Source organism: Electrophorus electricus, chromosome 23 (assembly GCF_013358815.1).
Source record: "Electrophorus electricus isolate fEleEle1 chromosome 23, fEleEle1.pri, whole genome shotgun sequence".
NCBI classification, from domain to species: domain Eukaryota; kingdom Metazoa; phylum Chordata; class Actinopteri; order Gymnotiformes; family Gymnotidae; genus Electrophorus; species Electrophorus electricus.
This window is the reverse complement of record NC_049557.1, coordinates 8,899,653-8,927,431: the sequence shown is the minus strand read 5'-3', so window position 1 is coordinate 8,927,431 and position 27,779 is coordinate 8,899,653. Positions and strand designations below refer to the sequence as shown.

The window sequence follows — 27,779 nt, the reverse complement described above, 5'->3', positions numbered from 1 at the left end:
TAAAAAAAGGCTATATATATTAAATGTAATTAAACATAATAAAATATAGTAAAAGGTTTACACTTTTAGAAAAGGTTTAAAATTTGAATGTCAAATCAGAAACATAATCCACATGTCTTCTTGTAAATATGAACTACTCCGGGGATTATGGTTTTTCTGATCAGATCATTTAAGCAGATTTAAATATAAGTTTAACCAAAGGCAGAATAAGAGTGGCTAGCCTTATGACTCACAAAACCAGGATCACTAGGGCTTGTCACGTTCAGTTCATTCAGACTGCATGTACACAGATAAGCTGTCGGTTTCATAAAGGCTAATTGCTTGAATAACGTCACATTTTGCATTTTGTTCACTCTGCATATCATAAAATAAGCAGAAACTCATAGCATCTTTTCCACAGATCAAGACTTGAAAATCTTTTCTCTCTCTTTTTTTTTTGGGAGTTTTACATATTAAGCTTTGTGGGAGAGAGCAAAGGGATGGGTGGGGCTAGGTGTCAGGTGTCTAGTTAGCCACTCCCACAGGTCCCCCCTTGTGCTTAGGAAGAGTCCACCACACACTTGATAAACAGCGTGTCGTCCCTGCAGTAGGCGTGCTTGGGTGAATGGAGCTTGGCCAGAGGAAAGAACATAGGGCACCCGCTGGCCACGTTCATGTCAGAGACCGGCCGCTTGAAGGATGCGGACGAGAGGTCGGGCCGGAATGCGTCGATGACGTGCTCGCGCTGGTTCTGGTCGATGAGGAAGAACGTCACCTGGGGAAAGGTGAAGACAGCCGTCGGCATGGGGTCAAAGCACCCTCAACGGGGGGCTTTATAAAAAGTGCCACATAAAACCTGCCGCATCTTTTTCATTCCGAATGGGTATTAACGCTTCTGTGTCTGTAGTTGTGGTTGCCTGTACGTAAGGAAGAGCTCTGTGCTCTGATCATGTCCTACCTTATGCTTAAAGGGCCACGAAAGAAGCGGGTCATACTCTCCTTTCATAATGACGAAGAAAAGGGAGATGTGTGACCCTTTCCCCACGCCGTCTCCGTACAAGTACAGTCGCATGCACACTTTAAATCCATACCTGGATGTATAAAAGGCTGAAAAAACAGCAACAAATCAGACAGCTGCATTCTCCTGTATTATAGCGCGTCAGCCGGCGTCATCCCGATGAAGTACAATCTTCAGGACAGAAATTTCAACCTTAATTATTCACATTCTTAGATCGCACTGGTTTATCGTAAAAGAGGTTTGCTGAAATCCACATCCCTCGAATTGCGAAGGAAAACGAGGCCGGCTTCCTCTCCCACGCACAAATCCCAGTGCTGGAGACGGGCGGAGGGAGGTGTACCTGGAGAGTACTGACTGCTCCTTTGCCCCTTGGCTGCTTCTCGCAACCTCTGGCTGACGCCACAGATCTTCCAGAGGAATGTGCCGTCATAGGAGACGTCATGCAGGGCGTTGATGCTCTGCTGTAGGGAGGCGATGTGCATGTCTTTCCTGATCAGTCTCTGCTGCTGCTCTACAACCTGAAAAAAAAAGAAAACAGAAAACAGCATCAGAAAAAGAACGCTTTTACAACCGCTGTCATGGACGGTCTTTAGGTATCCTGATATGGCAGCGAAGGAAGGTCAGAGCCACTAAACACTTGACCCCTGAGCTGGTTTTCCCTCTTCATGCGATGAAAACATTGCTCTAATATACTCAGGGCTGACAGCTGAATGCATTTGCCTTGGAATGAATGCATTTGTCTTATCGCTGAATTTGTACCTTTTAAAGGAGGAGTGTGAGAGCTGAGACATAATCACACACGGCGACGCCGCTCAGGCGTGGTAACAAGCTGTCGAGCACATGATAATGTCGTGCCTTTATCATCTGACTGCTCAGAGACAGGAAAAGGGCCGACTCGTGCTCTGCTGCTGTGTTATTGATTTGAATCATAAAAGTAGAATATTCCGGTGTATTCTGCGTGTAGCTGAAATACAAATTTGACAGCCATGTGATGTCCAGGTATGTGAAAGATATCTTCTACAAATGCACCTTGCGAAGGCCATCTAATAATTCTCGGGCATAGGCCTTATCTTATGCTTTAGTCGTAGTTAAGATGCAGTCACATTTCATTTGCTGAGATTCACAGAGGAAATGTAAACATAATGAATTGATTAATTTGCTTGTCAGGGGGAAAAAAAAGAGATGCAATGAGCCAGTGCCCCCAGAGGACTGGGGCAGTTCAAATGAGTCAGCGGATACGACAGTCTGTGTGGATGATCGTGCAGAAGTGCTGATACAGTTTCATTGTCATTATCCATGTAAGCTGGATCGGCTCGCTCAAATTTTGTTGATATATTTGAACTTGAAGATGTTGAACCTGAAGACACGTATTCACTTTTCTGCCCCTGCCTAACATCAAGCGCACAACTACATACCCTCACCCAAAACCTCGCTGGCAACCTCGGCAGGATATTTGAAGATATTTTGAATAAATATCAAGGATGTTTACACAGTGATATTCGACTGATACTGCCACAGAGGAGAAATGGTCTACATATGGTGTGGTGCAATATATCCCTCTACCACAAAGGAGCTGGTTAGAATTCAGCCTGAGTGTCAAAGCACAACCCGCTATGACTGTACCAGAAAATTGGCACAGTGTTAGCAACCATAATGAGCACAGTAAAATCTGTTAATTGGGCATGAAGAACATTGCGCTGGTCGTTAATATGAAGTACTTCAGTAATGGTTAGAACACCCTTAATAGACTTTTAGCAGATTACAAGGCAGGATCCATATGGCATTCCTTAGGGGTGTGTTATCACATTAGATTGTGATTTAAGTTTAAAAAATTACACTATATCCGCTAAACATAAATCAACAGACTGGCAGAACAGGCCATGTTAGCACTAATCAATTTTACCTCAAAGCAAGTTTTGCTATAATACATTTTCTCATAAAAGGACATACCACGGTCTCTAAGTGCTGCACGACCTGCATGCTTGTGTTATTGTCTCTCTCCAGGGCTGCCACGTTGAGCTGGGTGTTCTCCACCTCTCGGCTGAGGGCCGAGACGATGTTCTCCATGATCTGCAGCCTCTGCTGAAGTGCGTGGAGCTGCCGACCCACCTCCAGTTCAGCATGGTCATCGTGGAGGCTGAGGGCCTTGTCGCTCACCCCTCCGTCCCCCCCGTCGGACTCCAGTTCCCCGGGGCCTTGGGAACCGAGCAAGGCCGTGTCCTGCCCAGTGAGGAGCAGATCCAGCCCAGGGTACTGGACGCTCTGCTCTGGCGGCGACTGCACCGGAGGCTGGAGGTTCCGCATGGCCCCCAGGAGGAGTTGGAGGTGGCAAACAGGACTGCAGCTCTCGTGCTCCCGCACCTTCTCTGTGTTTCCCTGGGCGAGTGGACATCATTAGCGATCTCTCTCATCAGGACCATTTCATTCATCGTCTTCTTTTTTTTTTTCACAATTACATATATAACAACGTTGACAGTTCTTCTCACATCAATAATAAATAGTGAGAAAGGCTTGGTAATGATGCGACAATTTAATTAAAGAGGGGTACCTTAAATGTGCATCCAACTTCGGAGAAGATACATGGCTCTTTCCGCTTGGAGCTTGCATGCTTATTATCCTAATAACACGAATAAATAAATATATAAATAAGGCCTGAGGAATGTATTAGGCCTGCGGCCCCAGTGCACACATACCCAAGGGAACAGACACATACAGGAAAGCAGCTCCAAAATGCTCCATATAAAAGCTATTTCATAAATGCTCTGCCTTTAGGAATAAAACAGAACTGTTTTATCTTGTCCATCCAGTTTCATGTTTACAATTTAATAAAACACTTAATTTCTTTGTTTACTTGCCTTCTGACGTTTCTCTACTTTTGCTGGCTTCTTTTCACTTGCATCAAAACACGAATGTTTCTGTGAGAGGGAGCTGACTTAGTATACAAATTTATAGATTTTATTTCATTAGATTAAAAATGTTGCTTACAAGTACTGCCTTAAAATAATCTGCAGAGACACATACATAATATGTTTGCTTTAATATTGTTATTGTTTTATAGACATTTCTCCATAACTCTGCCTAAATGTCCAGAGGTCATTATACAACATTAATCCTATTGTGTTTAGCATAATAATTTATATTTACAATAACCCCAATACCTTGTTTAGGTCTCTGAACTTCATGCAGGAGACTGTGGATTAGACAAAACCACAGGGGCTCCACTAAGGACAAACTGCCCCCCCCCCCAACTCTTCCTGGCTACCAGGAAACAATGGCTCAGTATCTAGCACTCTGAGGCCATACCATAAACTTCAAAGCTTCAAAAACCCTGTTTCTATGACCACTACAGAAGATATTGATCTATGTGTGACTACGACCATCTTGTAACATGTATACAGCACATTCATAACGCAGCATATATGTAATGGCATAGGCAAATAGAGTTCTGTGACATATTCACATTTTGCTTTATGTGCATATGTTTGTGTATGATTGTGAGCAGAAATAAATGGTGCAAGTTTTTTTTTTTTTCTTCTGTGTTCTGTCTGCTGGTCTTACCTGGAGTTCTGCATGGGTCAAACTGCAAGAGCATGTGGAACATGTGATCTTATTGTTGGGGCAGCCTTTCTCCAGATGGGTGACCAGAGTTTTCCGCAGTACCATCAAGCCACAGCCAATGTTACAGGGGATCAGGGCAAAGTCACACTGACTCTGGTGTTCCTAGCAGAGTTTTAAAAGCTCCAATCAGCACATTTTAGGAACAAGGTTTTTAATAGCAGACATATGTCACTGAATTCCTGGTCCCACTCTCATGTGCTGACACCATTACCGAAGCTGCAATGTTATTTTCTAAATGTGTACTAGGGGATTTTAAGTACTGCCCTAGCTAAGATTTTTACTAGCATCTTCCAGTAACTAAAGAAGTAGGTCCATATGACTACATGTATTTCCAAAGCTATAAGAACACTTTAGGGGAATGCTTAAAATTTTAGAAAGCTTTCATAGATCTCTTGGGCATAAAACTATGCCTAAAACTGAAAAGAATTGTGTTAGTCAGATGCTGTCAGAGTCAAAGGACTCTCAGCCAAAAGATGCCACCTCAAAAGTTGAGAGCTATGAAGCTGGAAATGCCAGTCCACACTTATACTGAGAACACTTATACCGAGGAAGAGCTCAAAGGCACTGTGGAAAGATAACTGTGGATCTTTTCCAAAATGAAAAGTAATCTGTCTGGCAGTTTGGCTAAGGCTGAAATAGCTACAGCTATACTCTGGAGTATCTTAGTGGTCGGACTGTGTAACGAACTGACCGCAAAAGACATTTCCTTTGTCTAAATCTCAACACAGCCAGGGCCTATAGTAGGGAATTCGAGACCCCCCCCCCCCCCCCCCCCCCAAAAAAGCACAAAACAGTCCCAAACAGCAAATAACAGAACATGAAAGGCACCTGAGAAAAATCAGATATTATTTCCAGGTTGGCTCTAAATTTTGTTTTTACAAATGCCATGACAAGGCTGGCAGGATGCAGCCACAAGCATTCATTCACTAGAAAATCTGCTGATGTTAATAACAGCAGTGTCAGAGTCTTTAAGGAAAATCCCCACAACTTTTTAAAAGCCACAGGCAGAAATTTGAAAAGCAGAGGCATTTGCCATGAGACTGAATTAGATTTTTTTTTAAAACCTAAACACCAACAGAATCAACAGCCCACATCCCAATCCCCCTTGTTTTCCAGCGAGAACTCATGATCGACCTGCATGGCCCTGTGGTTTCCATTTTGACTGTATAATTGGGAGGAAAGTACCTCAAAGTTCTTTAGAGTACTCCTCCAGGGACAGCCCTGGTTCACACAGTGAACCTTAAGCTCCAGGATCTCCTTATTGATGGCAGCGTCATTGAAAAACTGCACGCAGACAAAACAGGGGGAAATTACAGCAGTTTTCCTGGCATCATCAATGAGTCACAGCATTCTCAGTGTAATCAAATCCGTGTCCAGTCTAAATGACTCCTGGGCAGCTGAGCAGGGTCAAAGCCAACGAAGCGGACGGCCTGTTCACCTGTTGCCTCACACATCCGTTTACTGACCTTAGTATACATTTTTAAAAGATGCTCTCTAAAACACAGCATGTGAATCGGTAATCAGTTCATTAGGCAATGGTAAACAGGAAAGCACTGAAAGAAAAACATAATTAGTGGGACACTCAGAGAGCTGGAGAGAAAGTAGTCGACCATGGTGTATATTAAAAACTCAAGAAGAACAATGCTCCTGGTAGGTTCTCCACTAGGTCACACAGTTAATGGTAATTCTTTTGGATAGATCTTTCTATGCCTTAGAAGTTTCTGTGTTTCTGAAAAACAAAAACCAGACCACAGTGTTGCTGCACCTTTTCAAAACAATCCAACCTCATCTGACACAGAGTTTCCCTTGCCTGTGTGTGTGTGTGTGTGTGTGTGTGTGAGAGAGAGAGAGAGAGAGAGAGAGAGAGAGAGATTTTGTGTGTTTTTACAAACAATACATTTGCATGTGATGTCATCCATCTACTCTGACAGAGGCAGATTCTGAAGAAGCTGTGGTCTGTGATGACAGATATTCTCGCTGCTTTTACATTCCAGTTTTAAGACTTTATGTGACTCTCCTCTTTGGTACTGCCACGGACCGCCCGTCCTAATTTAAATGTAGGTAAATATACACAAATCTGATGTATTTTTAATCCTCTAAAGGTAGTTTTGTTGTTTTCCGATATCTTTTCTAAGAAAGAAAGAGAGAGAGAGAGAGAGAGAGAGAGAGAGAGAAAGAAAAACACAAAACGTGAAAATATCACAGAGGCCTACTAGTGAAAACCTCGACATACGTGGTCAAGCGTCAGTATGCTGGTGTCACTGTCACTGTTGGGGTCGTCTTTACACTTCGTACACACAAGATCCTTGTTGGTTCTGGGTTATTTTTTTTTAAAAAAGGCGAAAGAATAATACTGATTAAACAAATGGGTTTTTTTCCTCTTGGAAGACTCTGTGGTAGTCAGGTGAATTAACCTGCGCTGATAAATCCTTACCTTATGAGCCAGTTGATGCAAGCAAGACAGTAGCGGTGGCCACACACGGTCTGGTGCGCCTTGTTCAGCACGTTACTGCAGCTGCTGCACAGATACTTGTCCTTGGGGACCTCGTCACAGATGCTCCGAGGGAAGCCCGACGGATACTCGTTCTCACCCGGCGCGGACGACACCACGCTCGCTACGTCTGCGGCTGCTCCACATGCCATTGCGTTGCGGGCAGCCAAGATATCGAGGGAGTTCTTCACTCACAAGCCGCCAGAGTTTATTGATGACTGTGACTAATCTGGTGGGTTGCGTAAAATACGCATATGAAGCACCCACGGTTCTTCAGGTAAATTTTACCCCGGGGTTCCCCCATGCCAAAACACGGAAATAATGCGCTTTTTAAATATGTACAAATTCTGTGTCTCGGTAGGATGGCAGTACCTGTAACCTTTGGTACTATATTTTACATATTCCGTTTATTTTAAAAAAATTAATTAAGTCTCTCTCTCTCTCTCTCTCTCTCTCTCTCTCTCTCTCTCTCTCTCTCTCTCTCTCTCTCTCTCTCTCTCTCTCAATCTCTCTCTCTCTCAATCTCTCTCTCTCTCGCGCGCGCGCGCTCTCTCGCTTTACTTAGAACTTGGTTTTGCATCATCACATCCGTTACAATGGAAAGTCCCCATTGTAAATGAACCTACCTTTCCCGACGTGCTCAATCGTTTCGTATCATTTCTGCTCATTGTAGCCTAAAACCACATTAGTTAAAAGGTCCTCTACTATTAGCTCTTGGTGTGTTCTTTAAGTAGCCTAGTATAATGTAACCTATAGGCTATTATTTCCCCCAGCAAAGGGGACTACCTGTGGACACACGGGAAATGTATCATTCATAAACGTTTTTTTTAATAGCTTCTAACGGCACATTGCAGACAAAAAAAACATAGCTCACAACCCCATGGAAAAGGGAAAAGGCTATGGTACCAGCTTCATGCAAAGAGTCTTTGATTAAACTTCAAAAGAAGTCAAGAGTTCAATAAGGTCGCATAGCCACCAGTGAGGAATCCTGAAACAAACAGCGCAGAAGTCTGCAGCGAGGTTTCTGCTTTCACTTTAGGTGTCGTACCCTTCAGAGAGCCGTCGCTTCTTACTGAAGCATTAGTCAGAAGTACTGCTTATGTAACACACGCAGAGCACGGGGGTGGGGGTGGGGTGGGAGGCTGCAGTGGGGAAATCACAATCATGCCCAACTACGCCACCTATGGGAGGACAAGAGCCCTACCAACTGTAATTGAAAATGTTAACTTTCTAAAGTTTGTTCGGGCTGTGAGCAATCAAACTCCAGTACAGCAAAATATGTCCAATATATGTTACGACTTTTATTACAGTAATAGACTAAGAGCAAAAACAGACGGAACAGTCCTTACGATGTTAATTCGACATAAGCTCAAATAGATTCTTTAAAGACAAGTACAGGGCAGATCTACAATCCCTAAAATTCGCTTGTTAGTAAAACATAGTAGAATATTTTCACTTCAAAATAAACATGACCAATCATAAATGTACTAAAACAGCAATTGCACAACTTAAAATGATATGATTAAATTCTTAGCATTTAAAATGCACCAAAATGTTTATTCTTCTGAACTAGAAATTCCTTTTTATATTAATAGTCAAGACTTCTGCACTAAATCTCTTGAATTGAAAATATTTAGATGGCATGATTAATCAAAGATCTATTTACTGTAGATTTGTGCCGTGATTTGTGCATTTTGGTAACATGTTTGATAGTGTTATGATGTGTTTTCAGCCCCAGTGGGGCACACTGTTACTCTTTACCCAGGACTTCCGCATCGTAATGCAGAACCTCAGACGTTTGATGAAGCTCTGTTTTGGGCCACTTCTTGAACGCCAAATTTTCCCTTAGTCTGTAACTACTATTATTAAGATTTTTCTAGAATAAGATTTCTTTATTATGTATTTTACTGATTTAATAATGTAATGAAATGTATAACCCGTCATCCTTTCTTTTGATGCAATTATTATTGCTATCATTTTTATGATTGTTGCTGTTGTTATTCTATGCATCAAAACCATCTTGGAATAGTATTATACATAAAATGTATTGTTACTATGTTCATATTGTTTGTATTTTATGTTCATGTTCATATTCATGTTCATATGTTCACATTCATATTGTTTGTTCATATTTTAGCCATAACAGGCAAGAATTTATTTATTATTGTCTGTACACTAATATGTGTATTCCACAACACTCTTTTTACCAATTTTGCATTCACAGCATATTTCAAATGATATTGAATTTAATTTATTGAATCTTGCTCTCATGTCGGATTAACACACTTGTGCTACTGCATGTGCTTGTATGTGTTGTAGACATATATGCTATTGTAGACATGTGCTTGGATGTGTTGTAGACATATATGCTGTTGTGTGTGTGCTAGACCATAGATGATTCTGCAGCTCCTTTACACAAAGTTCAAGACACAAGGTTTTCTGAAGATGAAATGCAAGATATTCTTTTTTTTTTTAGCTGCATGTATTTACCAGTGTGATGATATCAGACATGTGAAGAGCTGTCTGTGAAGAGGCACCGATCTGAAATCAATTATCGATTTCAGAACTATCAATGATCATAATCTATGAAAAGGGGCACTGTAAAAGAAGAAGAGGAACAAAAGAAGAACCGCAACAAAAAATGAGCAAGCTGAGCTAATATTGTTAATATTACTAATAATACTGAGCTAATATTGTTAATATTACTAATAATGCTGAGCTAATATTGTTAATATTACTAATAATACCGAGCTAATATTGTTAATATTACTAATAATACCGAGCTAATAATGTTAATATTACTAATAATACTGAGCTAATATTGTTAATATTACTAATAATACTGAGCTAATATTGTTAATATTACTAATAATGCTGAGCTAATATTGTTAATATTACTAATAATACTGAGCTAATATTGTTAATATTACTAATAATACCGAGCTAATATTGCTTAAGGGGGTGGGTGGTGGTGGTGGTGGTGTTGGTCAGAGTTTCAGTACCAGGTTGAAGGGATTAAGGACCCAAGCCACTCCATTCACCTGTATGGGGACATTCTGCACTACAAATCAATTACTGGGTTATAGGAGACAAGCCTGCCTGTTTTGCATTAAACTACAATCGCAGCAGGGACTGGCGCATCAGAATGACTGCTGCAGGTGGGCGGTAAAGAGAACTCTCAAAGCTCTCTTAAATCACCATGTAGGCATGAGTACCCAGCACTGGCTTTGCACATTGAGCTGGTGCAAAACAAGCTTGACCTGTACTGCTATCGACTGGTCCGTCCAGGTGGCCCATCACATATCAGGCAGGGAGCACACCACATGGGCCCTGCACATAGACCACTGTACAGAAGACAAGCGCGGGTGTGAGGAGGACACAGCAGTGTGAAAGACAGTAGAATGACACCGCTTTTATGGGGGGATTTTTTTTGTATTTACTGTTTTTGACATCTTAAGACCGACTAAGATTTGGCTGTTTTCCTCTGTGACAAAGCTCCCAGTTAGAACAAAACAAATAGAATGTCTTAATTTGTTCACCAAATCTCATTTGCTGGCAATTGTTCCATGTTTGTTATAAAGTTTTAAAAAAGGAACTAACAAGTAAAGGATTGCTCAGGTGAGCAGAGTGAGCCAAAGTTATTGATGTCACTGCAAAATGCAGGAGCAGGAAACACAAGGAGAGCACCTTCATGATTGGCTGTGTGTGATGTGTTTGCAGTGGGTGAGGAAAACTGCCCTGCTCATCACTGCTGAATGGATGATCTCAACTTACTTCACTCAGGGGCAACAGGGATTCTTCTGGCATTTGGAAGAGAGGTAGCATGACAGAGAAATGACAGAGAGAGAGAGAGAGAGAGAGAGAGAGAAATTTTTCTGTGGAGTAAAGAAGTGAATGATACGGTCAAGGAGTGCCATAGTGTCACCTTATTTCACAAGGCATCATCTGTCCCATGGTATTTTATCATGTCAGGTGATTGAGAAATAACCTCTTTTCATGTCAAGACATGAGTGTGAATAAGTCACTCATCCGATTCACCAGGGTGTTTCGCAAATGCATCACAGTGTAATACCATGTAGTTCTAGTACAATACCACATTAAACACCCAACATTGTCATTGCACTGATGAAATGCTGTCTTCCAGAACTCCAGAATAGTCACCTAAAATGAGGCCATCAGCGGGGATGGGAATGACTTCAGCCAACTTCCTGACTACAGTGATTCTGAGATACCAGAACTACAGAGCATTGACCCTGTCAGTCATTGCTCCTATTTATCCAGGGCAACTCAGGCTCTCATAGATCTATGATAATCCAAAACTATAAAAACGCGACTACTGAGAATTATGCTAATGAGCTTCTGTCCGTTTATCTGAAATCGTTTTTACTGTAAAATAATTTGCGTAGGATGTAACAGGACATTTTACTGCTATCACCATAATCGTCAGGGAGTTTGAAGAGGCGTATAGCAGTTTCAGCAGTTTCCCACCCTTTACATCGCACTGACAGCTAGCGAACACTTTTTTTTTTTTTTACTACGGCAACGTAAACACGTCGAATACTGTAAAGTTGGCCCAGTTTCATAAATTGTTCTCTCGGGGCAAGAGGCTTTTATGTGTTTTTCTGTCAGATCTAGATATGACTTGAGCTGCTCTTACACCTGTACGAACGTTTACTACCGCCGTGTTTTGAATGAGCCCTGGCATTCCCCGTCCGTCATCGCTTGGCAAGAGCTGCCGTCAAGTGCAGTGCCATTTCTTCTTGTGAAAGACATGACTATGACACTTGCCAAGTCTTCAGTATAAAAAACAAATCCTTGCCAGAGTGTTTTGTGTGATTGCCAGTCAGAACTCACTGACATGGTAAGAGTATAGATGAGTGTTTGCTGAATGTTCTCTGCCCGGCCTGTATAGTAGGTTCCCTACCAATGAACTGACCCATGGCTGCTGTGTGCTGAACACCACTGGGTAACACACAGGTATGCTTACCTTAGTCAGAGAAACACACCAGACACTTTAAAGGGAAACACTTTAGGAATTCTTAAGGTTTATTAAATATCACTCAGAGCACTGAACCGGACTCATAGGACAAAACTGAAAAAGGAAAGAAAAAGTAGGATGTACGCCTTCAAGACAAGAAGGTATGCTGGAATGTGAGAGAGCCCGTTGCCTGGGAGCATGCCAGATTCTGAAGTTCCTCTAAAGCAAATCCCAGCATGGTTCACACTGTTTCCTAATTTGCGAAAGCCATTAACCATCTAATATTTGTTGGCGGAGATGGACAGCGTCAAGCAGCTGGCATTAGAGAAGGCAAAGGATGTGCAGAAGAACAGAGCAACACAAGCATCCTGTCATGAATGTCTGAATCAAAGATATGGGCAATTTTTCACTGCGAATTTGAATGGTCGAGCGGTCACGGGCCACAGGATGGGTGCAGTTCCAGACATGTCCAGCAGGGGGCTCCTGACTTCTGGGAGTGACATCACCTGGTCTTTCCCACTGGGGCACTCCCAGGCCTTCTCATTTTGCATTTAAAAAAATGACTGTAAGCCTCTAACTCTAACTAACTCTAACATTTGGCTGTGGCAATAGTTCAGCACCACAAGCGGCTGCGACCTTCTCTCATGTTTGGCAGTACACTGCCAGGAGGAGCACAAATGCAGGGAGGCCGTGAAGAGCTCTGCACTCATTGCTATGCCCAGTGAAACAGTCCAGATATTGTAATTAGCACGGCCATGGTCAGACAGGCTATAGGAACACTTGTAGCATAAACCCAACTCCACCAGTGTCTCAGGGGAATATTTTAGCTGTCAAACCAATTCCATTTATAGGGCATCACGCATTGTAAAAAGGATTTTTTCAGCAATGACTGCTAGCTATGGCCCCAGGCTCTACTTATTGAGAAAGTAAAATTGTCATAATCTTGATATAACCTGTCAGATTGCCTCAGTCCATTACCTTTGATGGCTCACTGACAGTTATTTATTGGACTGTAATTCCAGGCTCTTTTGACAGTGAGTTGGGTTTTCAGCACATAAATATTGACCTTTCACAGAATAACCAGACATTTCTTTACATTTCAGTCTTTGCAAAAGTGATGTGACTAAACTCGCAGAACTGCTTCTCATCCTATGGGGGAAAAGCTGTTGCCTTCTCTTTGGACCACAGTCACTTCTTACATTTCTTTTTTGAGCAGAAACATAAAGGTGACACATTACTACAAAAAACAGTTGGGTTTTTTTTAAAGTGCAGACACCTTCCACCTCAGACGATAATCAATTTACAATTACATTGGAACAAACAGATAAAATAGCATACATATTTCTAAGATTTTAACACCATATTATGTGTGCATAACTCTTTCAGTGTTCAGTCCGTGACTCATTCAATATGAACTTGGTGACCAATTTATTTTGATCAGGGAGAGTTTGCGTCTTTATTTAGATTTATTAATTTCAGCTCTGAGTTGCAGAAATGCAAAACTGATTTATAAATGAACTAGACCGATTTAACATGAATTAATTATGTAAAATGTTTAAAAGATTGGATGGCCAGTGCAGAGGTTTGTGGTGCAATTTGCATGAAGATTTATTCAACGTAAACTCATTTTGATTATTATGAAAAGCATTACTAGCCTTGTGCTTGAGGAAATGGCAGAGCCACTACAGTGAAATCCCCCTCTCTCCTCATGAGAAGGGGACAAAACATCAATGGAAAGCACTGATTTTATAACACCGTTCCCCTCAAAAAGCACAGAAAACAAGCATTTCTGTGACTTCATGGCAAAACATAGAGGATGTCAAAGGAAGAGAGTCAAGCAGGTAAACCACTGAATGACTTAGAAACTAAATGACATAGCAAATATGCTACTGAAAACACCTGCAGTAGATGCTGGATTTAGTCTGCTGTGCTCTGTCAGTTATCAATGAACAAAACTATAGTAATTTATCGACTGTATACTTTACTCCTCAGAGCATTCCCTAAACAGTAACATGATTCAAGCCATCTTACTGTCACCCCAGGTTACCATGAATAATTCCAAAACAACATGACAAAACAAACCCTCCATGAACAGCGGACTTTATGTGTGTAGAGCACACTGACACTCCTCTGATAAGCACCTTGGTAATTGTGCTGTACGTTTTATGGTGCTGTTGAGTTGTCAAGGATGAAAAATTGTTCTGATTGGCCCATTACTCAGAGTTGCCGCGGCAATGGTCTTTCCTCACTATAGGAGAGGTAGGTGGCGGTGGTCACCCGTTCCCAGCTACTAGCACCTGACAAAGCATCAACCTAAAGGATGGCAATGAAATGGAATAGAAAAACTCGCATTCCATCCCAAAGACAACCCTGGATCTCTTTGGGAAAAGGGATGATTCTTTGTCTTCTGAAACAAAAGGCTACACATTTCCTAAATTCCAACATCTACTCAGTCCCTATTTTGTAATTTTTTTTAATTTTTTAATTTTTTTTTATCAACAATCACTTTTTTTTCTTAAAAGGACAATAACTTAATTATTTCCTAATAATTATTCACAGAAGTGACCAGGAGAGTGAGGGCAGAGCAGTTCTCTAATGTGCTGCAGGACTAATACTGCACAATGTGATGTATTGGGTTAGGACATCGGAAAAAAGGATCGGAGTCAAATCCACGCAAAAACAGGGGAGAACATTACATGGTCACACAGTCCTCACACACTTCCTATGGGCAGCATCCTCAGCTCCTCTCTCCTACATCCATCATGCACTCCTGCTTGTCCGGCTCCTTCCACTGGCATGCTCTCGGTTACTTGTCCTCGCGCGTGGGCCGGATCTTCATCTCGGTGAACTTGAGCGAGTACTGCCAGCCGGTCCAGGAGGACCACTCGATGCCGTCAGCGTAGGACGTGTGCTGCCCGCGCAAGTACTGCCCGTTCAGGTTGGACGTGTGGCAGTTGCGGTACCACCAGGCGCCGTGGTAGAAGGAGGCGCAGTTGTTCTCCGAGTGGTCATTGTCCTTGTCTTTTGTGGTGAATTTCATACCGTTGTGCTTCAGCAGGGAGTCACCTGAAACATCAGGAAGTAGGAAGGAAGGAGAGATGGATAGTACGAGGAGGGATGGGGGCAGGCGAAGGAGGGAGAGAGAGAGAGAGGGAGAGAGAGATAAACAGTTAGAGACAGCTACATAAGACGGATGAAAGGCTACACAAGATGTGCGCAAAATAGAAGCAAGTAACTGAATCACTGGGTCCCATTACATTCTGTTATGCATCTAAACAACTAAATAACTGACACTGGTTCAACAGTGCTCAGGGAAGTTCAGTACTCCATGCAATTCAGCACTCAGCATAATTTGCCATGTCAAACCACAAAAAATTCTCACATTAATTCTTATATTCTTTACTTTGTTATATACTGTTTGCAAGAAAACGGTTAATTAGTTCATTGGTGTGCACTTAGTTGAATCTTTTATACCCATGCTTTGACTGCAGTCAGCAAGAATGGTTGGGTAGAGAATAGAACTCTCCAAAGGAAGCGTGGACGTGGAGGAGAGGAGAGAAGATGAAAAAAGTGTCGGAAGGAGCAGTGTGGTTTAATGTGCTAATGCTAAGCTGCATGACGGACTGCACGGCTCGTGAACGTAATCCTGCTGTGCGTTCAGGCACGTGAACGTAATCCTGCTGGGCGTTCAGGCTAATCTAATCCCAGCTCTTTGCTTCCACCCCGTCAGGCTCTGATTGCCCCGGGCTTCACTGATGAGATCAACCTTTATTGCCGGTATTACGGTGAAACCTCAGCCATCTTGCCCTCTCCACAGATTCAGACTCCAGACTCTAACAGCATAGATTGCGCAAGCCACTTTATTGCAACAAAGGACATCCTATTTATGTAGTTATGTCATATCATAAAGTGGAGTTACGCATCATGAATTTGCTTTCAGGTCCCTCCCGGATTCACCGTGGTATTTTATGAAGTGATAAACGACCCAAATAATGGCACAACAATAAGCACAACAATTGAATGCTGGTGTGTTAAAACGGAATTTCACTAAATACAGAGGTAATGAGAGAGTCACTCGGTGCAGCTTTCTTGAAATGTGGCACTCTCTCCCATTGTGGCATGCTGAAAACCCAGTGTACGTTCATTGCCATGGAAAATTTATATGTAAATGAAAATTTCAGAGTAAGTGATATTCTGATGGGGGTTATGAATAAAAATCTATATTCTAAGGCATGCTCACCTTATGGTTATGACTCACCAAACCTCTTATCAAAACCAGTGGTGAAATGAAAAATGGAGGCTCTTAATTACCTTGTTACAGGCCCAGCTGTTTCAGCACAGTAGCACATCTCAGCTGTTGGCTACTGCCACATGCCCTTAAGCAAGGAGAGGGACCATCTCTTGGTTGCCTTAGGCGATATATTAGCAGGAAATGAGACAAGGAGATAAGTGCTCGTTCAGGTTGCTTTATCTTTGAGTGGAACTCTCCTTCAGAGTCCTTCCAGAATAAACCTGACTGTAGGTGGGCGTTCAGGAGTCCGGACATTTCAAAGCAGAAGAAATCTTTGACCATGTACAAATTGACTCTTAGTCTATCATTTTTCTAAAACATTTGTCTCAGCAGAGCAGCCTTCAAAACCACATGAACCTGAAATGCTGGGCAAAGCACATCTGTGCGAATGTTCACCGCATATTCAAATCAAACATCTTGGGACAGACCCACCTACCCATGGAAGCAATACAAGTCATTAGACATGTGTGCGAATTTATAAACAGGCTCGCGGTGAATACATTAGAACATCAGAGGAGAATTATGCATGCCTCCATTCGGACAAGCATTGTTACAAAATCATCAGACGCTCGTGTATAATTTCATTCCTCTATTTCTGGCCTTCTTAATGGCAGGAAAAAAAAAACAGTTAGGCATGACAGCAAAACTGTCATTAGCACAAGCTTTGAGGTTGGGAGAGTTGAGACACTTTAGATGTAAGCTATGAAAGGGCTGTGGAGCCTGTGAAATCCCATTTCAGGTAATTACGCTTTCTCTAAGCCTCTCCTCTACCACTGCCTCCACTCACATGCCATGTGGATCACTCATTAACGAGCGCATCATTAGAGATCGCAAGAACACTGGCACTGCGTGAAATGGAATTACAACAACCGGAACACTGTTTGATGTACAAGAGACTCGGACAGCGTAGACAAAAGGTACTTATTATCAGCTTTGATACCACGGAATAATGGACAAATTACAAGAACTTTAAAAGTTGGTCGAATGTAATTGATGCACAGGTCTAGTGTGTTGTAGTGTATGCGGCACGCACAACTTAGTCAGAGGTGCTTAACTGCTACCACTTTCTGTTGCCTCGGGCAGTGGCTGATGTCTGGTTGGCCCACACACAATTACCCACGCACAAGAACGGCCTTCCAGGAAGCCTAGGGGGATTATGGGGGAATGAGTCCTCAAAGCTCCTATACATTGAACTTTAAACTGTCTCCCATTGGCAGTAGTTCACAGTCCCAGTAGGTCTCATAATCTCATTCTCCTTTTGAAACATCTATTTTCTCATTTGATTGGTGGTTGGACTCTGCAGAGTGGTCCTTGTTCAATGGACTTTTATTTAAATAGTTGAGGATACAGAGTTTTCCCCATAATTCATGGATTTTGAAAACATTTTTAACTACTATTTGACTTGCACAGTGTTATAAGCAATAGTGCAGAAACCCTATTTCAAGAGTGTGTTAAACTATAATTAAGAACTTGTTATTCACAGAGAAGAACTTACTAAAACAATATGACAAACTAACAAACCCAGCGTTTGGTCTTATATTTGCTAACAAGGCATTCAAATCATATGATTGAATGGTAATTTTATGATATTTCTAATCAAATTTATTTTATAATACAACAGGTCTTTGAAAAAGTTAATAGATAAAAAAAAAAAAACCCTCATAGAAGCAGACCTCTCTTTTGGATCCTAAATTAGAATTCAGATATATAGCTTTAGATTAATCTCTGATCAGGTGTTTAAGCAGTTAACACCAGCAGTTCATTTAAGGGTAGGGAGAAGTGAAGATCTGGTACTCTAATTTGATGGAAATGTAAATTTCTAATGTAATCAGTCTGAAATTCATTTAACTATGTGATCTGATATAGTGTGCTGACACACGGCCCCTAGACAGTTATATGCCAACATCTATTCACTTAATTTCCAACCACCCGTGATCACTTGAGTCTCGTTTACTTTTCTTTGCACTATACATTCTACCTGTCATTCAGTTATATGATGCAGCAAACATCTCATGAGATTTGGAAAGATCCCGAGAGACAGAGGTATGGCGTGAGAAAATGAGATGGTGGATGCTGAGATTTTAACTGGTAGAAAATAGCTGTGACAACGATTAGGTGACAAACTCCTGCAGTTCTAGAACAATTCTAGAAAGATTAATTCTATACATCTAGCATCTGTAGCAAGCATCTTTGATAAAAGGTGTGTAGGGTAAAGCAAAACACAGTTCACAGAACTAACTAGACAAATCACAGACTATTCACATAGTCACAATAGATGAAAATGTTTTGTAGTTCATAGTTGTCAACCAAGAAGAGACAAAATGCTTGAAGAAGAAATCACTGAAGGGTTAATTTCTACAATTTCTGCAATTGCCTTTGGGATCGATAAAGTGTTGTCTTACCTTATCTTATCTTATTGAAGGAGCAGAGTGGATCACTAATGTGCTGCTGATTCCTAAGAAGGCCACATCTGAGATAAGACTGTGTGTAGATTTAAGAAGGCCACATCTGAGATAAGACTTTGTGTAGATTTAAGAGATGTCAACACAACAGTAATTGGAGAAAGGTACCCACTTCCTGAGGTAGACAGCATTCTGCAAGCATTACAGTGTGCTTTGCAAAGCTAGAGGCAAGAAAAGTTTTTTGCAGGTTGATTTAGCTGTGAGGTCAAAAATTCTCAGTATTCATTGCACTCTGTGGTTGCTACCAGCACTGACAGCTCTGAGAAGTGACACAAGTCTTGTCAATCTTATCCTGTTGCAGACGCAAAAAGAAAAAGAAGAAATGCCAAAATAAGCTAGTTGCTTATGCTAGACAATTATTGATGGCAGTAGAGAGGTGCTACTATCAAACAGAACAAGATGGCTACATATGAGCACTTGAGCATGTCAAGTTTTATTTCTGTTGAGGTAAATTCACACCAATACACACCAATCATAGGCCACTAATTAAAATGCTATGTCCTGAAAGGGCAACCCTGCTCCATTACATATTCAGTGCTTAATTTGGAGATTGCAACCTTACATTTACAAAACTGAACATGTGGTAGGCAAATCAAATGTTGCCTACAGCTTATCTTAATGTGCTTTGCCAAAAATAGAGTCAGTGAGTATGTAGAAGATTATGTACAGGTGATGTTTGTATGAGCATGGCATACAAACAAAGGCACTGAAGAGGATGCAGGTCTTAAAAGATCATGACAAGTTGCGGTCACTTTTGACACATTGGCACTTTCTGTTCATATTGGCTACCCTTTAGAAGTTGCCACACACAACACTAGACAAACTGTTGGCAAAGTCTTTTTTTTTTTAAGAGAGGGGTATCAAGTATATACATGACACATCCAAAGGGCAAAGGAATCGTTTACTGGTTCCATGTTAAACTTCGAAATCTTAAACATTTGAAGGTAAAGCATAGAAAATGGAACAATGTTTTCTCCTGATATTTTCCAGAGATAGTAGAATGAGGTTAGGTTTCCTGGTTTCAGACTGTTGGGGGTGGCAAAAAACTGTGTATAAACATCCAGTGAATGTGGGTAGATCTTATACCATCAAAGTCAAGCACTTATTCATGGCTTGTGCATCCCCGGAGATTAAGAAATTAAAAACCTCGATCAGAGTATTAGTACAGTATCCTCCATGGGTTGAAAAGAGACTGGATGTGCTGACCGTGAGTGTGATTGCAAGTATTGTCAGTAATTAATATTTCACCTTTTCTCCTTAGCAGGCTGCTATCTGATTGCTGCTTCACAGATTACAGCCAGACACTAGTAATTTAGCTAATGGTTTGGCCACATTTGTCTTCAGTGCTGACTCCTATGGCATCAACACTTATGCTCCTGTAAAGCCATCTGGATATGGTTCATTTTCATCCTGCTGCTACCGAATAGGCACTGTTAGCTTTCTATAACCAACGGATATAGAAATACTGTTATAGAAATACTGTTATAGAAATACTGTTATTTCCTTGCTGATCTCTACTACATAGGTGCTGTTGTCCCTCTAAAGCCAGATAGACGTGTTTATTCTACTGTGTAAAGATGTTTACTGGGTAAACCCTCTAAAACCAGCATGGCTACTGTTATTCTCACCCATATTGCTACTTGCGTGGGCACTGTTACGGTCACTAGCCCACTAGCCTATTTACGTGCCTGATGCTACTGTATATGCCCTGCTAACCACCCAGGCTGTGGCTTATCTAAATGCCAACGGCTACAGCATAGTTGTGCTGAACAGACCCACTCGCTGTACTCTTCATCTAGCAGTCTAGCCTGTTTTGTTTAACCTCCATACAAAACAGGCTAAATGACCTAAATGATCAAGAGCTGGATTCTCCCACAGCACCAAAACCCCCTTAGGAACAGGCTTCAGAAGTACACCTCGGCGCTGTGAAGGGACAAGGCTCTCCAGGACGTCCTACCTGTTTTCCCAAGCCTCTCTCATTCTTCATCTAAGTAAGATGATGCTGAGGGCACCCAGGCTAGGGGTTTGAGCTGATTTTTTCTGCCAACACTCACTCATGAGTCTACATTAAAGAGGTGACTTTGGCTTATGCAGCCTCCACCTTTCATATACAAAATTGCAATTTAGCCCATACACTGAGTGCAGAGAAAGTCATAAAGAGCATATGGCTAATCTGCATGCTTTCTGTGGTGTCCACAGTCCCCATGATTGTGTCCCTGGGTGATGTGACGTGTCAGGATTCTCACTGCCACAACTTCACATTCAGACAAACCCATGACTATTTGACCTGTACTTATGCAGCCTCTCATAAACAGCCCACTTCTTTCACATAGGATAGTTTATTCAATCTACTGTTTTCTTTTTCTTCTTCTACTGAAGAGCAGTGAGTTTCATCCCATCTTAAACTCAGTCGGGCTCAGTCAGTTTTAGAAGCACCTGCCCTTTTGGTGCTTCTGCCCTTACATACAACTGAGGTTCTTTTGGCTATAGAGGTGAATGAGCGTTTCACCACTGTCAACTTCAAGTATGTCTATTTCCATGTTCCTGTTGCTTTGGAGCATAGGTTCACCTTCCAAGGCAAGCACAACCGCTTATGATTCTTCTTCTTGGACTTTCACTTGCCCCTCATATTTTGTCTCAGTGCATTCAGGCTGCTCTGCCGCTACTTATTGCTATATGTATGAAAATACTTCCAAAGCTAGACAACTGGCTTCTGTGCAGACCATCCCATGACTAAGCAGTGTCAGACATACAGGCACTGCTTAATGCACTTGGCCTGTTATGACAGCTGCCATTCCAAATTTGCATTATACATCTTTGGCTTCATCCAGCTTGACATCTATCCAGTTTGGTATCAATTACCAGTCCGTGTGCATGAGGAAGCTTGGATTGATTCACCAGGACGTTCGCTGTGTGATTTCAAGGGCACAAGACTGCCAGCATACCTCTGGCAGGGATAGCCTTGCTACATATAGTACAGTTCACCTGCCTGGACACCACAGTCAAGTAGCCAGTGCACTTTCCTGTCATCAAATCTCTCAGGGGAACTGGGGGCCCAGTACTCTAAACGATTTACAACATATTTGGAAGAGCCAAGGTGGACCTATTCATGGATGCTCAGTAAACGCACTGCCCTCTGGTTTGACCCGACAGACCTCAGTGCCCTGAGCACACAGCTGGCCCAGTCGTCTTCTGTGCATATTCTTCCCCACCACGCTCGCTCTTCTTGCCCACTTTTCTTCACATTTTCCAACAGCAATGACATTGAGAGGTTTTTTATTTTTGTTGGCCAGTAAGATTGTGGTTTTCTCACATCCTACCTGAAGGGCGCCAGGTGGCTGTGCCCACCAAAGAAGGCCAGGAACCTATCATGGGGTCTCCCCCTTAAGTTAGCGTCTCAGTAATAGGTCATTTGAGTCAGCCACTGGGGCAAACTTTGTGTGGCTATTGATTACAACAGCCTTTTTACTAATAATTACAACATCTGGAACTCTCTGTCAACCCCCTCACCAAGCATGAATTGGAGCCCCATGGATTATGAGTGTGATCCAGTTCAACATTCATTTCTTAAGTTTTTTCTTGTTAGTTTGTCATTTCTGACTGGGGTGACACCAAACTTTCATTACTGTGTCCAGTTTGGTCACTGCAACTCTGCTGGTCTGCTACTGAAGCCTTTCATTTGTTTGTCTGCTTGGACATGGCTTCTTCCAGTCTATGGATGATACTATCCTATTCAAAATAATTTTTTTTGCAAAAAGATTATATTAGAAGAAAGTGAGTTCATTTTTGCTAAATATATGAGTGTCTGCCAAATGCTGTAAATGCAATGTCTTGTGAGATTTGCGAAGACCATCGTTGATTGTTTCATGGTGGAAATAAATGGTTTTGATTTAAATGAACTGCGCTGGGTTTCCCAAAAGCATCTTAACACATAGATCATTGTTATATGGTAGAGCAAATATTAAATTGAACACTATCTCTCTCTCATTTAACATTGTATTAACAATATGATGCTTTTGGGAAACGTGTTCCTGCACACTACTAATTTAGGCTATTGGAAACTACTCAATCACATGCCCAAAATAGCAGTGCTGAGAAATCTGTATAATAAAATCACATACTACTGTTCCCACATGGTTATCGACGTGGAAGTAGCAGGTCACCCCAACCTCCTAAATTCTAATATTACCCCTGGTTACCACATGCCACATTAATAACTTTAATGGCTATGTGACTGGATCTTGATCAAAGGCTTTTCCAGTCATGGGCTGCATTAAGCTGTGATTGTGCAAAGCTTTGGCGCATCACCACAGGGCCTAGTGGTCTCTTCTTGCCTATCAGAAGGCTTCACTCAGTGTGAATACAGCACTTGGCTGAGGCGAAATCCACGTTTTGAAATGCAAGGGACATTAACAGCATGGCTTGTTGCCATTTCATCACTGCAGGCAATTTTTGAATTTCCCCAAGCAACATAAGACTGCAGTGGCAATGAACTCGAACTGAAAGAGAAATACAAAAATAAAATCACATCAGAACTCATCTTTAAAATGACCGCTCTGGCATACAGGCTGAGCGTGCCACGCTAATGACCCAAGAGAAAACAAAGCGTGCTTTGAGCCCACCTTGGATCAAAACACAATCCTCAGAGACAAAAAAAAAAAGAAGCCCAAAACATTTTTACTGATAAGAGTGGGAATCAATGCGGTGTGCATGTTGTGATGCAGCAAAGCATCCTTGCTAATTAGACCATAGTGGAACCAGCCTTCTCTCCATGATTTATGTTAATAGGAGAGGTTTGTTTATGTCTCCTGTAATAAGTGAACTGTCCGCTTTATTGGAATGCCACAGATGTGCATCGCTGCTTCATTATCACTGTCCTTTCTGGCACATTCCGAAGGTCAGCCGTGGGCTCGAGCCCTAAGTGGAGATCAGCACCATGGGAGAGGAACCCAAGACTGACAGAGTGCAGGGACCCAATTAACTTAAAAAGAGGCCCTGGTGGCAAAGTGGGTGAAGCAGAGCGTCTGATTGCCATTATAGTTTCTATTCTGAGGTTCTGATTGTTTCGTTTAGTAGAGCAAAATTCAGACCTGGCTTCCCAGGAACGTAGAAAGTCGTTCTCGCCATAAACAAATGGATGACTTTGCAGAATTTCCATATCTAAGTTAATAGAGTTCATGGGAGCAGGGAGCAGATACTACATTAAACACTAGTGGATTTTAGCATGTGCATGCACTCAATTTATCTTGCAAACTGTTCAGGCTTTGTGGCATATGAATTTTACAGGCCTTGTGCTAAACTTTCCATCATTAGAAAGAAGCAACAGGGACTGAACTGCAGCTGCCCAAAGCCACCTCTTGCTTTAAATTCTCACAGCAGATTTTGACACAATGCTAAATAATACATTATTATCTCGCCCTTTTCTATGGCTTGACTTCAGATGACGTAAAAGTAAACCACTTTTTACAGCGGCTGTTCTCTTATGATTATAGCATAGCAAAGGTCAACCTATCATTTCTTTTCTCTGGAGACAAAAAAAGAATGTGTGCAGTTCGCATTCCTTACATACAGCATGTGTCTTTGGAATGCTGAATTCATAAACCAATTCAACTCAATGTGGCTCCGAGATGGCTCCTCTTTCCTTGTCAATCTAATAGACAGGCGCTGGTATATGGAGCGTCTGGTGGTGCAGCTGTATAGCGAAGCTCTCGGGGACAGGAAGATTGTGGGGTGGTGTACCCTACCGGCCGTGCCCGTGTAGTCAGCTATGGTCAGCGGGTAGCCGTCCTCGTCAGGGTCAATGGAGAAGAGACCCACTCCGAAGGAGCCGTACTGCGCGAAGGAGGTGCTGTTTTCAAAGTCCTCCAGGTCAACGCGCAGCTCGTAGTTTGCTTGAATGGTGAGCACGTGTATCCGCTTTAGGCCTGAAAGGCAAGCATGAGGCTGGGTGAGCTGTGGCCGGGATGGATGAAGTGTGTTACATAAACAAACAAACAATGAGAAAGTCCAAACAGAAAGCACTCTTCGACAGGGCTTATGCAGTTTGGCTAGGTTTTGTGGTTCTCCTGCAGCGACAACTTCCTGCAGAGTATAGTTCAAACCCTGCCTTGCCTTGTCCAACCAATCGATGCCTTTGGCCAAGCTCGATTAACTGGATCAGATGGGTTAGCTTTGGTTTGGATCTGATCTATGTAGATCATAATGAAAAGAGGTTTGTACACTTTCTGGTGTACAGTATGAACCCTGTAAAAAGAGCAAATAAAATTGATACATTAATTTGCCCATTTCAGATGCCTCATTGTTACTGGACAATTAGAGCCTCAAAACTCAAATGTTACCCAGACCACAACCCTCAACTACTTTGTGTTTAAGCACATAATACAAAACAGGCAAACAGGAGCTCCTGTGACAGGAGCTACTAGAGAGTGTCACTGCACCATCACACAGCTGGTTGATGCATATAAGGCACTGCAATGCCATCTCATTCCTCTTTGTAACTGATGCAATTAAAACGAGGGTTACTGCTGTTTAACAGAAAGCACGGCAGCACTCCAAATAATTCGAGCCAGCTCACCGAGATCAATACTTCAGCTGCAGACTCTGATTCCAGCAAGGTTTCACACTTAATATTCTCCACCCTCTCTTCATGGACAGCAGGTAGGGTGTCTGACAGGAAACTAATGTACTTGCCTACATATTAATTCCCTTTGAAGAACACACACAAGTTGTGTGTGTGTGTGTGCGCGCGCACGCATGTGTGTGTAACAGCACCAGGACAGAAAATCAATATGGCTGAATTTTGCTGGGCATAATCGTGACTTGCTGTTGCGCCCAAGTGGTTGTATACAGCAGTGTAAACTCGACCTGGGAAAGAGGAGGTCAGGTAAGGGTGTCGAGGCCTGGTTTATTGGTTTATTAACTTGAGAGCTTCTCAAAAAATGTTCAAATTCTGTTTAGCAGAGGTATCAGGGAGAACAGGAAGACCTGACATTAATAGCATTAATTGTGAAATTAATGACAAGACCAGAAAGTCCAGAAGAGCTTTATGAACGCTCCCTAAAATTGACACTTTTACACCTTCTTGAGATAATTTCCAGCTTGGCAATTCACAGCAGAACAGATGCCAGATCGATTTCGGGTTAATTCAAACTCTATACAAACCAGCACCAGAAAATGACCTCAATAATATGAGAATCCATTTGACTGAAGACAGACACAGTCAATATTTTTTTCCCACATTCAAATAATGGTAAAGATGTTTATAGCCTCTGTTATTAAGAGGAGGACAAGCGCGGTAGCAGCCCTCGGTGGCCTATGACACGGGGTGGGCTCTGTCTGCTCCCAGGAGAGGGATGGGTTGTTCATGCTGCAAGGTCATTGCTGTTTTGACACAGGAACCTGCGAATGTTCCTCAGGGCCAGCCGGCATGCTGTTCTGGTTTTGTATGGCGAAGACAGATGTGTTTAATCTTCATTACAAATCTCTGCAAGAATGCAAAACTTGCTCTGCTGTGTTTACTGCAACCCTGTCTTATGGAGAACAACTCTGCAGAACTGCAGACTTTGTTTATCAGCATGTGTTGTACACTTTGGTGAAGATATTGCCACTGAATTATGTCACAAAAATGGTCTGATGCAACAAATTAAATTGTACAGTGTGCAACTCCCCATACACTGTGCAGTGAAACAGTACTGGAAGGCCTCCTGAACAGTGTTCTATACCTTTTAATGATTTAAAAATGCAACAATACAATACATTCAAAGGCCAATTAATTACTTACATTCATTCAGCCATTTTATGAGTGTTTTAATAAGTGCACAGTTACAGCATATGCATAATTCGTCTAACTGCAGTACTCACGGGTCATATTCTGATTCACTGGGTCACTGCTAACCAGATGACATTTAGTTTATGGAACATTAACCCTGGCATTAGTGACGCCGGGTTAAGAGTACTGAACCTGTAGTGTTGGTGTTAAGTTTATAAGGTACCATATTATTGCTGTGTTTTTTTCAGTGTCCACTGCTAGGTGAAAAATAGTCTCTCACATAAACAAATGGTCACAAATGGTCCTGTGGTTAGAAACTGACCACTAATGAATGACTAAAACATGCCTAATACAAATGTGCATGTGCATGGTACACCCACTGTACCCACAAGGTTAGCGTACCTATTAAAGTGGCTGGTGTGTATATATGTAAAATATCAATACTTCCCAACGGTTGGCTGATACAACACTTGGCAATTAGGTAATAATTTTACAAATATTCAAAGCCAAATATATTTTTACAGCTGTTGTCACAAAGCAATTTTTTTCACATGTCCGGGTCCAATACATTACATATAATTATACATCAAAACGATTTTCTATTGTTATACATATACATATTTCAAGTGCCGTGGTTAGTTAGTCCGCTTATTAATCTGTTTAGAGTTTAAGATGACATTTGTCTTACTGGCTGGAAATATGACAAGGAAAGTGTCAAGGAGATCAGTTTCCTGCAGGGTTTCTCATGCCTTGAAAACACAATATCATAAAACAGCCTTGGAGACCAATTGTGTCCAGTTAAAAGTCTTAAGACATTTACTGCTGTATGGGGAGTTCTGGAATTTTAAATGGGTATTTCTGTGAACTTTTAATACTAACATGTGGAAACTTGTCCCATTAATCATCCCACTAAAGCCTCAACAGAGCTGTAATATTATTTAGTATGGACCCTGTCAGAGAATTTAGCATCTGGGACGAACAACAATGTTATGCAGACGTCATAAGATCAGTGTCGAGGTGTGGAAATACGGACACTAGCTTTTAATGCGTGTTTTATCCGGGCAATGGCAGCGCGGTCTTCTACGCCGTACGTGAACGTAATGAAAAGCTGTGAGAAGACATGAGGACCAGCAGAAGGACACTGGAAGCAGGCTGGGTTGTTGACACATAGCTA

General features: G+C 41.9%; 2 protein-coding genes across 3 annotated transcripts in view; both read right to left on the bottom strand.

The window, feature by feature from the left end:
- Positions 1 to 17: 17 nt before the first annotated feature.
- traf1 (TNF receptor-associated factor 1) lies at positions 18 to 7,498 on the bottom strand. 2 transcript variants are annotated; one of them, XM_027009997.2, is made up of 10 exons: positions 7,050 to 7,498; positions 6,849 to 6,930; positions 5,801 to 5,899; positions 4,556 to 4,717; positions 3,853 to 3,912; positions 3,546 to 3,614; positions 2,948 to 3,373; positions 1,338 to 1,515; positions 938 to 1,086; positions 18 to 754 (listed from the first exon to the last, which is right to left on the bottom strand). In XM_027009997.2, the coding sequence occupies exons 1-10, from the start codon at positions 7,256 to 7,258 to the stop codon at positions 539 to 541; spliced, it is 1,650 nt and encodes a 549-aa protein (XP_026865798.2). In that variant the 5' UTR covers positions 7,259 to 7,498; the 3' UTR covers positions 18 to 538. The 2 variants fall into 2 exon arrangements, with proteins under 2 accessions (XP_026865798.2, XP_026865799.2); XM_027009998.2 differs by lacking the exons at positions 6,849 to 6,930; positions 7,050 to 7,498 and adding an exon at positions 6,381 to 6,446.
- Positions 7,499 to 12,144: 4,646 nt separating this feature from the next.
- LOC113577363 (fibrinogen C domain containing 1) overlaps positions 12,145 to 27,779 on the bottom strand; it is a 78,791-nt gene continuing 63,156 nt past the window's right edge. Inside the window, exons 6-7 of the mRNA XM_027009972.2 lie at positions 24,582 to 24,761; positions 12,145 to 15,150 (exon numbers count right to left, since the gene is read on the bottom strand). Of these exons, the coding sequence (XP_026865773.1) occupies positions 14,891 to 15,150; positions 24,582 to 24,761 (440 nt within the window). The 3' untranslated portion in view covers positions 12,145 to 14,890. The remainder of the gene's footprint in view (positions 15,151 to 24,581; positions 24,762 to 27,779) is intronic.

Bases quoted from the DNA above. Each gene is read 5' to 3' on its own strand.
- traf1 (XM_027009997.2), bottom strand. From the start codon at position 7,258: ATGGCATGTGGAGCAGCCGCAGACGTAGCGAGCGTGGTGTCGTCCGCG. The intron at 5,900-6,848 runs GTATGTCGAGGT...GTCTGCGTGCAG, and splicing joins GCATACTGACGCTTGACCAC to TTTTTCAATGACGCTGCCAT. The intron at 3,615-3,852 runs GCAAGTAAACAA...TCGTGTTATTAG, and splicing joins AAGTAGAGAAACGTCAGAAG to GATAATAAGCATGCAAGCTC.